At 39.1% G+C, this 14,622-nt stretch overlaps 1 protein-coding gene across 1 annotated transcript in view; it reads right to left on the bottom strand.

Annotated features, from left to right (window-relative positions):
* The window catches only part of SSPN (sarcospan), a 40,370-nt gene that overhangs the window by 10,472 nt on the left and 15,276 nt on the right, over positions 1 to 14,622 (bottom strand). Inside the window, exon 2 of the mRNA XM_008581089.1 lies at positions 765 to 851. Coding sequence (XP_008579311.1) covers positions 765 to 851 — 87 coding nt within the window. The remainder of the gene's footprint in view (positions 1 to 764; positions 852 to 14,622) is intronic.

The raw sequence follows: 14,622 nt of genomic DNA, 5'->3' as shown, positions 1-14,622 counted from the left end.
TATGTTTTCTTGTAGAAGAAAAGTAATGTAAGTGAACAAAAAAATTACAGAAAGTGATTTATTCTCTGCATAGAAGTTGAAAGAAAATGTAAGAATTTGATTTCTACTAATTCTGATTGCTGAGTTCAGTGCTTATGTACTTAAACTCTGAAAGGGTGTGTCTGTATTTTCCTTTGGAGTAGATTCTGTGCAGTGAAAATTCTGTGCACTTGAACTGACTCCAACCAAATGCACTGTCCCTAACAGGGAAAAAAATACATGCAAATGAAAGATACGTACACTGGCCAAACCATGCATATCCCAACCCCATGCTGTGCCCTCAGACTCCTGGCACAGATCATTTGGATGCACTGAACGTACTTTTCTGTCTCAGTGATCCCACCTACAAGAGGAAATACACTTAGACTGCTCCATTATTAAAATATTGCAAATAACTCACAAGATAAGGAAGTGGGCACTGATAGAGACACCTTTTCCCTGGCCAAGTGTCTAGTTGAACTGATGAATTTTCATTGTTCCTTTTAAGGGCATTGAAGGACAGATTTCATATGCTCCATGCCAAGCCAGTTCACGAAAATTAAGACTTAGACAAAAAATCAGCATTGCCTTTGGGGTCTGGACAATACCCTCTTAAAACACTTTTTGGCCGCCTAAACAATTTCTAGACTAATCAGATATGCAATCCCTTAAAAAAGAACTCCTTTACTTTGTACTTAGGTTTCTTTCTTGGCGATGATAAAAGAGAAAGAAAAATCACAACTTACTTTCATAGAAAACTGGATACATGTTCGTTCGTCAACTTGATATGAGACACAAAGCATAAACAAGCCAAGATAGGCCACTAAGCAGACCTGCAATGGAGAACATGGAAGAAAGGATGTTATCAGGCAAGTTGTGAGTCTAATGACATCAATCTCAGTGTCTTTCACCAGTGACATCCATTTTATCAAGCTATTCATTTCATTTACTTTAGGTGCTGTGTTTTTTGCTCAATACATACAACACAGTTTTAAAGATAATAATATCAACTTATTTCAATTTAGCTAGTATTTATTAAGTCCTTCTGATGCACCAGGTGCCATCCAAGGTCATTCAGAGTATACGGTGAAGAATAAAGTTGCCCCAACCTTAATCAGTTTACAGTGCAATACGAGCCAAAATGAGTGCATACACTATTCTAAGGCAGGGCATTATGTGTCAAGTGCTATTCAGAAAAGTACAAAAAGAGGAAGAAATTATATTGAGTAGGGCTTCACTCAAGATATGGATTTGAAATGGTCCTTAAAAGTGATAATATTAATGATCTCTAACATTTACTGAATACTTGCTATGTTCTGGGGCTCTTCTAAGGGCCTTATGTGTGTTTCATCATGTAATCATCACAAAACCCTATAAAGTAGGTGCTATTATGATCTCATATTGTACACGAGGAAGCAGACGCACACAGCTAGTAAATAAGGGAAGCGGGATTCAGACCAGGTGGCTTGAGTAAAAATCAGCTGCAGCAGGAGCAAATAGCTCGGAGGTAGGGCTGCACTAAGTGTGGTAAAGATTAGTGAATGGGCACCCATCGCTGAAATAAGAAAACAAGGGCAAAAATGATAGGATGGAAATGAAGATGTTGGATTGATTTAGTTAAGTAGTGGAGCTCCCTTGACAATGTTTGAACGGGGAATGACATGACTTGAGACGTGTTTCAGGGAACTGAGCAGTGCTGTTGGGTAGGTTGGCAGTGAGAACACCAGGATATTATTTTACTAAGCTGAGCAAAATTAATATATCAGGTGGACCAGAGTTCAGATGGTGGCAGGAAAATCCTGAGAAAGAGAAAGAGAGGACAGGTGTGGTAAAAGCAGACTCTGTTCTTCTTGACTATTGCATGGCTGATGGGAAGACACTGGGGAGGAAGAAACAGAAAGCTGCCCCCAAGCTTCTGCGTGTCAACATGGGAAGAGGGTGGACGTGCTGGCTGAAGGAGGGGTGATAGGAAGAATCACAACTTTGAGAGAAAATATACTTGATTTGTTAGTCAAACTGGATTTTCTTTTTCATGAACTCGAGTTTTTAAGAGTGACTTGGAGTCTCTAATCAAAGTATGTCTAGTCACATTCAATTTTGGAAAGCTTAAAATGTTGATAAGGTTCTATACTTTAGGATAGAAAACATAAGCAACAGACTTGTGCTTTCTGATAAGCATAATTCTCCTGGAGATGGATGTTGGAAGGGTGGCCAACAGTCACCTAGCAAGTCATGAAACAACTGGTTTGATAATATTCATAATTTCTACAACTAGGGCCAGTTTCAAACCAAAGACAATCCCTGCTGGGGTGGTAGAGCTGATAACTTACAAAGCCAACGTAGCATTTTAAGGTGATACTTCTGTCCTGTTCTTCCCTTGATTACACAATCAATAAACTGCCTGTGCCTTCATCCTTTCCCAACTTAAGGGTTGTTCAGGTTTCTACCGGACCATGAGGCCAAAAGCCAAGTCTTCTTTTAGTACAGGCTGTTTCCAGGGTTTTCCATCATTAGTACTGGAGGCATGGTTTAATAGCAGTCGATTACCTTTCCGGTGGAGAGACACAGCATTAAAATATGTGAGCATTTTTTAATATGGCATGGACAAGAGAGTTCCAGATAGAAAACAAGGCAGATAGGACCGGGGAGGCAGCCTTTTGGCAGAAGGCTGGCAGATGTGGAAGTAATGACACTGGAGTCATTTGTGTAGTCTGTGATGTGGCTGACGTTTGCAAGTCAGGGTTGAACTTCTTTTTTGAAGCTCATTTTTGAAAAATACAAAACTGAGGTATAAGTTTGACAAGGCTTGTGGAGGTTTACTATCTAGTCTTACATTAAGAATTCACAGAACGGAAACAATAGAAGAAAGACCTCTTTTTTGTTTATTGGTGACACATCAGATCGAGGCTTCTAAACCTGCTTCTGTGACGATTGTTATGTCCCTAAGCACGTGCCTGTGCTCCCTTGTTAGTTTCTGTCTTCAGGGGNCTATTATGATCTCATATTGTACACGAGGAAGCAGACGCACACAGCTAGTAAATAAGGGAAGCGGGATTCAGACCAGGTGGCTTGAGTAAAAATCAGCTGCAGCAGGAGCAAATAGCTCGGAGGTAGGGCTGCACTAAGTGTGGTAAAGATTAGTGAATGGGCACCCATCGCTGAAATAAGAAAACAAGGGCAAAAATGATAGGATGGAAATGAAGATGTTGGATTGATTTAGTTAAGTAGTGGAGCTCCCTTGACAATGTTTGAACGGGGAATGACATGACTTGAGACGTGTTTCAGGGAACTGAGCAGTGCTGTTGGGTAGGTTGGCAGTGAGAACACCAGGATATTATTTTACTAAGCTGAGCAAAATTAATATATCAGGTGGACCAGAGTTCAGATGGTGGCAGGAAAATCCTGAGAAAGAGAAAGAGAGGACAGGTGTGGTAAAAGCAGACTCTGTTCTTCTTGACTATTGCATGGCTGATGGGAAGACACTGGGGAGGAAGAAACAGAAAGCTGCCCCCAAGCTTCTGCGTGTCAACATGGGAAGAGGGTGGACGTGCTGGCTGAAGGAGGGGTGATAGGAAGAATCACAACTTTGAGAGAAAATATACTTGATTTGTTAGTCAAACTGGATTTTCTTTTTCATGAACTCGAGTTTTTAAGAGTGACTTGGAGTCTCTAATCAAAGTATGTCTAGTCACATTCAATTTTGGAAAGCTTAAAATGTTGATAAGGTTCTATACTTTAGGATAGAAAACATAAGCAACAGACTTGTGCTTTCTGATAAGCATAATTCTCCTGGAGATGGATGTTGGAAGGGTGGCCAACAGTCACCTAGCAAGTCATGAAACAACTGGTTTGATAATATTCATAATTTCTACAACTAGGGCCAGTTTCAAACCAAAGACAATCCCTGCTGGGGTGGTAGAGCTGATAACTTACAAAGCCAACGTAGCATTTTAAGGTGATACTTCTGTCCTGTTCTTCCCTTGATTACACAATCAATAAACTGCCTGTGCCTTCATCCTTTCCCAACTTAAGGGTTGTTCAGGTTTCTACCGGACCATGAGGCCAAAAGCCAAGTCTTCTTTTAGTACAGGCTGTTTCCAGGGTTTTCCATCATTAGTACTGGAGGCATGGTTTAATAGCAGTCGATTACCTTTCCGGTGGAGAGACACAGCATTAAAATATGTGAGCATTTTTTAATATGGCATGGACAAGAGAGTTCCAGATAGAAAACAAGGCAGATAGGACCGGGGAGGCAGCCTTTTGGCAGAAGGCTGGCAGATGTGGAAGTAATGACACTGGAGTCATTTGTGTAGTCTGTGATGTGGCTGACGTTTGCAAGTCAGGGTTGAACTTCTTTTTTGAAGCTCATTTTTGAAAAATACAAAACTGAGGTATAAGTTTGACAAGGCTTGTGGAGGTTTACTATCTAGACTGACATTAAGAATTCACAGAACGGAAACAATAGAAGAAAGACCTCTTTTTTGTTTATTGGTGACACACCAGATCGAGGCTTCTAAACCTGCTTCTATTTTTGAAAAATACAAAACTGAGGTATAAGTTTGACAAGGCTTGTGGAGGTTTACTATCTAGTCTTACATTAAGAATTCACAGAACGGAAACAATAGAAGAAAGACCTCTTTTTTGTTTATTGGTGACACATCAGATCGAGGCTTCTAAACCTGCTTCTGTGACGATTGTTATGTCCCTAAGCACGTGCCTGTGCTCCCTTGTTAGTTTCTGTCTTCAGGGGCACAGGGTCAGGCTCTCTCCCACATAGCTGTCCTTGTCCCTTAGAGGCTGCTGTGCTGAAGCTGGTAATTGCTAAGACTTTCTTCTTTGTCTTTAATAGAGACACATTCCTGTAATCAGGCTTCACAGCATCTTAAAAATCTGATTTGGTGCCTCTGCTTGAACAAAATTTCCCATTTTAGCTATAGCTACTTCTTTGTGTAGTTTTCATTCAGCCTGGTTTCCAGCAGGAAGTTGCCTAGGAACATGTGACCTCTTTCTAGAGCATTTTACTTATCCCATCCACAGTATTTTTATTAAGGAGATACAATAGCCAGACTCTGTGCTATTGCATGACTCTGGGAAATGAGAGGTGAAAAAAAATAGTCCCTTACTCCAAGGACTATCCAGCCTCCAAGGATCTTTCAGTCCAGTGGGAAAAGAGAGGAGAGTAAAGCTACAATATTGTGTAAGTACTAGAACCACATCTGCTGTAAGAATGGCACAGAAGGGGTAACTAAGGTGAAGGAGATTTGGGGAAACTTTCCAGAGGAAAGTGGGTTTCGAAGGATAAGCAGAAATTAGCCAGAAGGAGGATGTGAGCAAAGGTATTCTGGGTGGTGAGAGTACCAGTGCGTGCAAAACATTAAGAAACACAGAGTAAACATTCAAGGATTCCTACAGGTCCAGCGTAGAGAAAGAAAGAAAAAGCAAAAGACATGTTTGCAGAGATGGGCAGCAAGTAGGTCACAGGATTTTTATTTCAACTAGGACATTTTAAGCAAAGTAAGGGGATGATCAAATTTGCCTTTGGGAATGGTCCTTCTGGCCATGAAGAATGGATTGGATGGGGTAATACTTGTGCAGGGAAGACCAGCTAGGAGGCTGCTCTCCACCACTGCAGAAATGATAATTAGTGTCTGAGCTCAGGTAGAAGTGGGGACAGAGAGTGGCGGGTTTGACAGCGAGGAGCTGAACCCATAAGCCCTAAGTCTGATAGATGGAAAAGCTGAAGGAGAGAGACGGCTCAGGAAGGTGCTCAGAGGCTCACCTGACTTAAGCTGCCAGGTGGATGGTATTGACCTTTAACAAGACAGAAGATGTCAGCGGTGGGGCAGAATTGCAATGGGGAATGATCGTCCCACATGGACACAGAGCTCAGCCATACGGGCTACAGCTCAGGAACTGGTCTGAGCTGGAGATGAGGATTTGTTAGTCATCAGCATATGTGAGCAGTTGAAACCACAGGAAATGCTGGCCCATCCAGAGAGAGACTAGTGACAATAGAAAAGGGCCAAGGAAGTCACCCAGTGACAAAGAACCTTTGACTCTTGAACAGAAAGCATCCCAAATATATTTCTTATAATTTTGGTTGTACATCATGTCATATCTAAAAATGATGAAAATTTTGGATTTTAAAATCTTCACTTCTAGGTCTTTTTATAGGGTATTTGCTATAAATCTTGAATTAATTCAACATATTTTCATTCCTTGGCCTCCTGATAGGGCTTCATATGTTCTAGGAAGGGGGAAGGGAGGGCTTTCATTGTCTTGCCTACAGCTTTGCATGTTATAACAATACTTTATCAAAGAATTTACTGGTGTTGAATGTAAGCATGTTCTAGAAGAGCAGTATTTATTGAATACTTAAAACTGAAGGCTTTATGGACATGGGAGGAAACCAGATTTCTCATGCCAGACTTAGGGTCTTGTTTCCTGAGCTGGCAAGGGCATGGAATGCCAGGAAGACATGGTGTCCTGACTTCCCAGGCAAGGAAGGTCACGTTAATGAGCAGTGAGACCCGCCAGGCCTATCTGGAACAACATTCCTGGAGTCCTGACCAGAGCTCCCATTAGATATGGTGAGGCAGTTATGTAAGGTTTTCAAGAAGGCACTCATTGGACCAGACACCCAGGCCTGAGGCGGACAGGTGGTGTCACAGAGCACGCAGCCAAGTGAGAAAGTGGTGGCATGGGGGAACCTAGTGCTCAGAGGGTGTCTATCCAGGCAGCCTGTTAAGATTTAGTGCATGTAAAAGCAGACGATTATGTTGATAAGAAAAGCTTGAAGTGGTCTTTTTAATGAAAAAAAAGAAAAAGACAACAATCGTCTCCTCACTTTATCTTTCCCCAGCCTTCATTGAAAAAGCAAAAAAAACCAAAACCAACAAATAAAACTACCTCTCTGCCTTCTACTTCATCTCTACTGTCTGCTCCCAGGCCCCTCTTTTTCTGATTATCTTTAGCAGGAACACCCAAAACTGCAGGTACTGAAACTGAAATTCTCAAAATTGCTGAAAGGTTATATATGGTAGAAAATTCAAATATGTTTTAATTTTTAATCCTATACACTAGAATGATAGGTCAGTCATTCATTCAGATACTTATATTTTTTTTAAATTAAAGATGCTGCACTGAGAACACAGCAGTAAACAGGATACATATTGCCCCTGTTTTCATGGCACTTACCTTCCAGAAGAGAGGAATTATAATAATTGTTTTATAGAATGATGAATGTATGGGTCTTTCCTCTGCTTTTCTTTTCCAAACATTCTGTAACTAGGTTATATCACTTTTGGGATTATAAAAAAAATTTTTAAGAAGCACATAAAATATTTCATTGTATATGTAAATAGTTGATTAAAACAATCTGAATTAGGATTTTTTTAAAAACCCACCTATTTTTGGATGTGTTTCTACAATTTGTTTAGTGTAAAGAGAAAGCCTAAATCCTAAATTTCACACTCTGTCTAAAGATATTTTTTGTCTGTACAGAATGAAGTCCGCATGCTCTCTTGTGAGTTAGAAAGTTAACGGGGTTGAAATGTTCTCTGAATGTTAAATCTGTTCTAGATGTATGAGTCCCGAGGCCTGTCACACATTGTTTTTGTTATGTGGCCTATTGTACGTGCAGTGGTGCCTTTTGAGGGTTGATATTACGGATATGGGACCAGTGTAGGAGATTTACCTACATATTATTTTTTCCCTTTTCATTTTGTAATAGCTAAAAGGTATCACCCTAAAACATTTTGTGAGAATGGGAATTACTGGTATTTATTGCTCTCCATGTCATACGTATTTATATTCTGGTCTTGTGACATTCACACAACCTCCAATTTATTTGTGTTCTTCTTTTTGTTGTTGACAGAGCTGCTTGACAAGGTTGCCTGGGGAATCCAACCTTCCCCTGTCAAATGTCTGTCAGTGTTTCTCCTCTACTACCATCCCCTCATTTCATTTGTGTACCTGAAATATGACTCTATTTCTATAAGTTAATCAACTTTCACCTTTGTATTCAAAGTGCTTTAATTCAATCCGAGATGAACTCTCTTCTCATGTTTACACAATCAGTTGATCAACAAGAGTAGTAGCAGAACTGTAGATGTTTCTCTGGATATTTCTTAAGAGAATCTCTATGGACTTTCATCTATTTAATATAATTTAAGGTAAAATATTAGAAATCACTTTCAATAAATGATAACTATATTGCAGCCTGTCAATTGAACATAGTCTCACTTAGGAGAACTGTTAACACATAATTCCAGAAAATTAAATCATATGAAACAGAACTTTTCAAGAAGATCTGTTAAAGGTTGATTATAGATCAAGATTTCAGAAGGATTGGAGAGAACATTTTAGCAAGATTTAAGCATTGTTACTGGATTCTCATTGCCATTGCCTTATGGTAAGACAAAGGCCAAGACAGCAGTTCAGAATCATTTGAAGGGCTTGGTAAAAACTGGTCCCATCCTCAGAATTTCTGAGCCAATAGGTCGGGGATGGGGACTGAGAATTTGCATTTCCAACAAATTCCTGGTAATGCTGATTTTGCTGGTCCGGGGGCCACATTTTGAGAGACACTAGTCTAAGCTATAAACTTAGTCTTCTAAGTACTGACAGCTGGTGTGGGGCTTATCAGAATGTTTAGGGATCCAGAGTGATACACTGACCAGAGGAGTTTCTTACAGAGAGTTGCTGGTTATAAGTAATAATAATAATAATATCTACCATTTATGAGCACTTACAAAGTGTTAAGCACAGCGCTGAATATTTTACATACATGCGTGCATTTAATCATCTCAAGAATGCATTTGACAAGGGAGAGAAAACTGAGGCTTCAGAAATGTAAAACCTAGGTATACATTCATTGCACCTGAATTTTTAAAAGTATTATTGCGTGGGCCGGCCCGGTGGCGCACTGGATAGTGTGCCGCTTGGGAAGCGCAGCGGCGCTCCCGCCCAAGGGTTCGGATCCCACATACGGACCGGCTCCCGCTCACTGGTTGAGCGAGGCACGGGAGCAATACCGAGGGTTGCGATCCCGTTGCCGGTCCCCGGTCCGGTACGGGGGCAACACTGAGGGTTGCGATCCGTTGCCGGACACGGAAAAAGACAAAAAGACAAAAAAAAAAAAAAAGTATTATTGCGTAATAGAGGTATTGGCTCCAGTTTTTCCCCCATAAAGAAATTTAGTCTTTGCTATTGTAGGAGTTCTTACAATTGAAGGGAAAACCTCTCTGTCTTCATTGCTACTTAAATAACACCCCATTCCAGAGCCTGCAGCCTCAATATATCTGGTGGGTGGTTTGGGTAGCATCTCTAAATCATCAATTAGTGTCACGTGGCATTCCGCTACTGTTGACATGCATCATTCACTCCAACCCAAAGAAATCACCTCCAAAATTGTACCACCTCTACAGGGGTGTGATGGTACATGTTTAACAAGTGGTTGGGGAAGGGCTACTTGTAGCATTCGCTAATTTCCCTGATGGAAATACTTTTGCCATGGCTTACCTCCAGAAACAACATGAAGTCACTGAGCAGAGACGGGAAGAGCTGTGCATGATCAGCTCTCCTAAGCCCATCAGAAATGCACTAGCATGCTCCTGCACCTCTACCACATTTTCTGCCTCCTCCAGTCCTCTGTTTACTCAGAAGCATCTGGTTACCAGGTGAATTGGTTTGTAACTATGTCTGGCATATTACTCTTTAGTAATTGTTTGGAATCCCTGTAATCAGCCTACAGAATCAGTCTAAAGGTGCAGGGGAGAGAGCCAAGGAGAAATCCTAGTATTCATTTCCTGATTTGTGGGAATACAGTAAGAATGGTTACAGCATATCTTTGAGATCTTGCTAATCAATGACCGCTCCAATCTGGGTATCACTCCCCAACTTTATGGTGATAGGGACTTTATTGTGAAGAAGAAGACATGGACTTTTCCCTTTAGAAATTCACAGTTTTATCCCCACTTTGCAGAAGAGGAACTGAGGCACAGGAAAATTGATTGCCATGGGTAGTGTCAGTTGACCGTGTCCAGGCTGGGTGTGAAAAGGAGCAGCCAGCGGCAGCTCATCCAACTCCCACCTCACTGATCACTTAGCAAAACCCTCATACCTTTCATAATGTAAGAGACACTGAATCAGCTGGGGTTTTGTTTTTGTTTTACTTTTTGTGTTGCTATGCATTATTTTTTAAAGACAAAGTTTTTGGTGTTAATCAAATAGGACTTAAATGTGGTAGAATTATGAAAGATATCTACTCCTCACATTTATTATAATTATTACTTTTAATTATTACTTTTCATTATATTTTTAGGTAAAGGTAAGATAAAAAGAAATATACTCTTTCCCCTAATTATATAAGGCAAGAAAGGTAAAAATAACTCTCAAAAGCATGAAACATCTAGTAACAGTACATTCAACAAGTAATAACTGCTTATTTGATTCTGTTAAAATCAAGTGTAGAACTGTCAAATATGGTCGAGGAGACAGTGTTGCATAATGGAAAAAATTGTGGCTATAGACTTTGAATCTTGATTCCATAACTTTACAAGCTAGGTGATCTTGGACAAAATTATTTAATTACTTTCAGCCTCAGTTTCCCTATCTATAAAACGGAGACACTAATGCCTTCTTTTGATGATTAATCCAAGGATTAATGATAATGTAAATAAGGTGCCTAATGCCTACCATGTAGCTGGAAAATAACTAACAGTGATCACCATCATTATCATTGCGATTAGAGTCACTTATAAATTTAATAGAGTAGACCAGAGTTAGAGTCTATTTAAGGGCTCTTAAATGTACATCAACATAACCACGTTTAAAAGTGATAATACAAGTAGTGTCTTCATTCCAAATACCGTGCAGTCTGCTTTGGATTAGTACCAGTGGCCCGTGATGTAGTCTTTACATTTATTTATGTAAGAAAAATTCATTATCAAGTCTAGATGATTTGACATTTTAAAGCTAACATTTGGCTATTTTATATGCCAAGCACTATAATAAGCATACTACATAAATTACATCATTTTGTCTTCACAAAAATCCTGAGGTAGTCGCTGTTATTTGCCCCATTTTAAATATAAGGAAACTAAAGCTCAGGAAGGTTTTGCACCCAAGGTCCAGGACACGTAGCAAATATATAGCACACAGTTGATAGCTCTGCCTGTCAGAGTGTGGGACCTGGCTCACTACAAGACATGGCCACCTCCCCGAAGGAGTCTTGACAGCACTATAAGCAAGAACTGCAGAGATGTGGAGAACATTCTGTTGTCTGCTCCACTCCTGAATTACTGAAGCATCGCTCCTGAGGCATAGCATGAGAAAGAAAGTCTCTGAGGTCCAAACGACCTCAAAGGGCTGAGACGCAGCCTCATAAAATGGAGAAAAATAATACTTCACAATTTGTTTTTAAGGATCATAAATAATGTGCCTGGAATTGTAGTAGGTATTATTTTTTTCCATCTCATATGAACTCAAACTGTGCCAGTGTAACCTACTCTGACAGTCGGGCTAAAAATGAATAATATATGTACATGTAAGTACTCTATCACCTCTTAGAAATAATGTCATTCTCTTCATTTAACAAATATTCATTATATACCAACTATGTACTTATTGAGGCTTGGAGATACCACAGTAACACAAGAGACAAAATTCTCTGCCTTGATTGGTCTTATTTTTTAAAGTAGAGAGGCAGACCATAAACAAATAAGCGTATATATAATCTTTGAGCTGTTGAATTGAGCTATGGAGATCATAGCACTTATCAGCATAGCTTCTTCTTCCAACAAACATGACATATATCGATTAGCAAAATACAAACGATAAAACCTTAAAGTGATAAAACCTTAAAATGAATTGGTAATGCCTAACACCACTGTTTAAAAAGATTGTGGACTCACAGTTATTTCTTATGGGAGCCTTGCTGGCTCTGTTATTTCAACAACATGAATCTGCTCTAAGTTACCTAAGACCTCACAGGCTCCATAGGCAACACTGGCAATCCCCCAGAGAAGAGACAACAGATGGTTACTAAATAAAGTTTTACAGCAAAATGGGCCACATACCTAAAGACAGAGACCGAGGCAGTATATCTTAGATTTGGATTTGACAGACGTGGGTTCAAAACCCACCTCCACTACTTCCTAGGTGATTGACCCAGGACAAGTCAACATTTAGAACCTCAGATTCATCATCTCTGGGATGATATCAACAACGCGTACTTCACAAATTACTGTAAGGATTAAATGAGACAGCATATGTAAAGGGCTTAGTATAATACCCAGCACAAATATTTGTCAAATAAATAAATGAATCCATTCATTTAGTGACTTGGGCTACTTTTGCTTACATAGCACGGACCCACTTTTCAAAAATCTTTGCAATAATATTGACATAAATAGTTTGCAAATACCTAAGAGTTATAAACCTTCTTTTTCTGCTTCTTTTTATTTCTGCTACAAACCTATTCATTAGGAAATGCCAGTCCTAGTAACTATGCCTAGCTGTATGTATTTCTCTGATTACACTATTGTGGTTTTACAAAGACAAGCACTTAATTTCTGGGAAAAAAAAATGCTGTTCAGTTAAAAATATTTTTAACATAACAGATCCAAAATTAATATAACTTTTTAAAAAAACGTAATTGTTTCAGCCAAATTTAGTACACAGATATTCATGGCAAATTCCAGAAGTGAGAGGGGTGTAAATAGAAAGACTGCAAATCAACCAAGGGGTTTATGTTAGAATTGAACGTCAGGATGAGAGGGAACACTGTAACAATCTGTCTCTAAACACTGAACATTAATGTACACGCATTAAAACTCAGACCACTAATTATAATGTCAAACTAAGCTCAGGATAGTTGCTACTTTTCTACCATGAAAAAACTATAGCTAGCAACAACTTTTTATGGATAGGAACTTGTGCTATAGAATGTTTTATTTGTCCTATGACCTATCAGGAAGGTAATGCCTTTTCGTTTGCCTTAGGAATCCACAACCTCGGAGCTCCACTGATCGCATGCTTATTTTTCTCAATAGAGTAGAAGTTGCTGATGGGACGCTCTAATGCAGAAATCCTTTCTTTATGGAAGAACTAAGTTCTGCCTGCCCAAAAAGGGTTCCAGGTTTGACACAGAGCCTCAATCTGTGCATTTCCATATCTTTCTGGGAAGTTGAGAAAAACAATTTGTCATATTTACTTTGCAAAGACGACCTATGAAATTATTTCTAAAAGAAGATGGTAGAGATCTAAGTCAAAATTTCTCAGCAAAAAGGCAATTCTAGATGATAAATTCTATCACAGAAAAATATTTCCTTTCAGGGTCTAAAGAGAAAAGAAGTGCTCACTCACACCTAAGTTTAGCCCATTTTAAATATCCATTCAATCTTTTCTCCCACTTTATGTTATAATTGTCCTTTTGCCTGAGGAGTTGGCATCTGACAAGTCTATATCTGAATTACTGTAAATACATGCACTTTTCATATATGAGTATGCAAAGACATTCAAATTGAACAGAAATAAATCATTTATTTGCTGATTAATTAAATTAAAATACAAAAGCAGGCCTATCCTCATCTACAACTTTGTTAAATCTGTATCTCTTTGGAAAATAAATTGTAAAAAAAATTCTACAAGTTTATTAGGTGATTCTTAGGAAAATCATTGCTCATGTGATTGTCAACAACGAAATTGGATTCACCTGCTCTGTTGTCATACATGCTCTGATTGGCTAAAGAAGTACGGACCATTAAGGAGCACTTACATACCAGGCTGAAGTTCTTTGCAGGGTTAGATACATTCAAAATCAAAGTGGTAGATCTTATCATGATTTGAAATTATCCAATAACTAGAATTTTATGTATTTTTTTCTTTAATTTTTTTTCTACCAATGTGACATTGTAATTTGCATTGTTGTGTATTTATCCAGATCCACAGAAAGAGTGGGGAGAAAAATGTGCTTGTTAAGTAGCCGTCCTGTTTCTCAGCACACACTGTACTTGCAGATGTTCACTTGTATCTCATATGTTGGTTTATAAGATATTACAAAACTACCCAGATGGAACTGATAAAAATAAGTTGGAACTTGTGACCAGCAGCTGGATGAGGGGAGTGTGAATCCCCCAAATCTGATGGATATAGTGTACTTCCTTTGATGTTTCTCCCAAAGTAAGGCTGGAAAGCTAGGAAAATCCGCGAGAGGTGTGCCCACACAAAGTTGCTAAAATTCATAATTTCCTAAAACCCTGCTTGAAAATGATCGCAAATAGCTCATCATTTTAAACCAATGAATCCCATGGCTGAAGGTTTCATCGATTCACAGAAATGTGACAACTATCCCAGTGTGTGATTTATCATGGACACCTTCAAGTGGAATCCCTTCTATTTGGGTCTCATTTTAATATTACAACACAGATTTGTGGTTCCAGGGTAAGATTCATATTTTATAGGAACTGCTGGGAATTTTTGCAATTACATCCTTGAGAGACTGAATAAGCACAAACGACAGAATCATTAAGTAGTAAAGTTGGTTACCAATGAAAACCAGGCTAAATAGTCATAGGACACGAGTTGTGCCCTTGCCCTAAA

This window comes from Galeopterus variegatus, unplaced genomic scaffold, assembly GCF_000696425.1.
Source record: "Galeopterus variegatus unplaced genomic scaffold, G_variegatus-3.0.2 Scaffold2259, whole genome shotgun sequence".
In the NCBI taxonomy this organism is placed as follows: domain Eukaryota; kingdom Metazoa; phylum Chordata; class Mammalia; order Dermoptera; family Cynocephalidae; genus Galeopterus; species Galeopterus variegatus.
The sequence above is the reverse complement of the archived record's forward strand: the minus strand, read 5'-3'. Positions and strand labels throughout refer to the sequence as shown.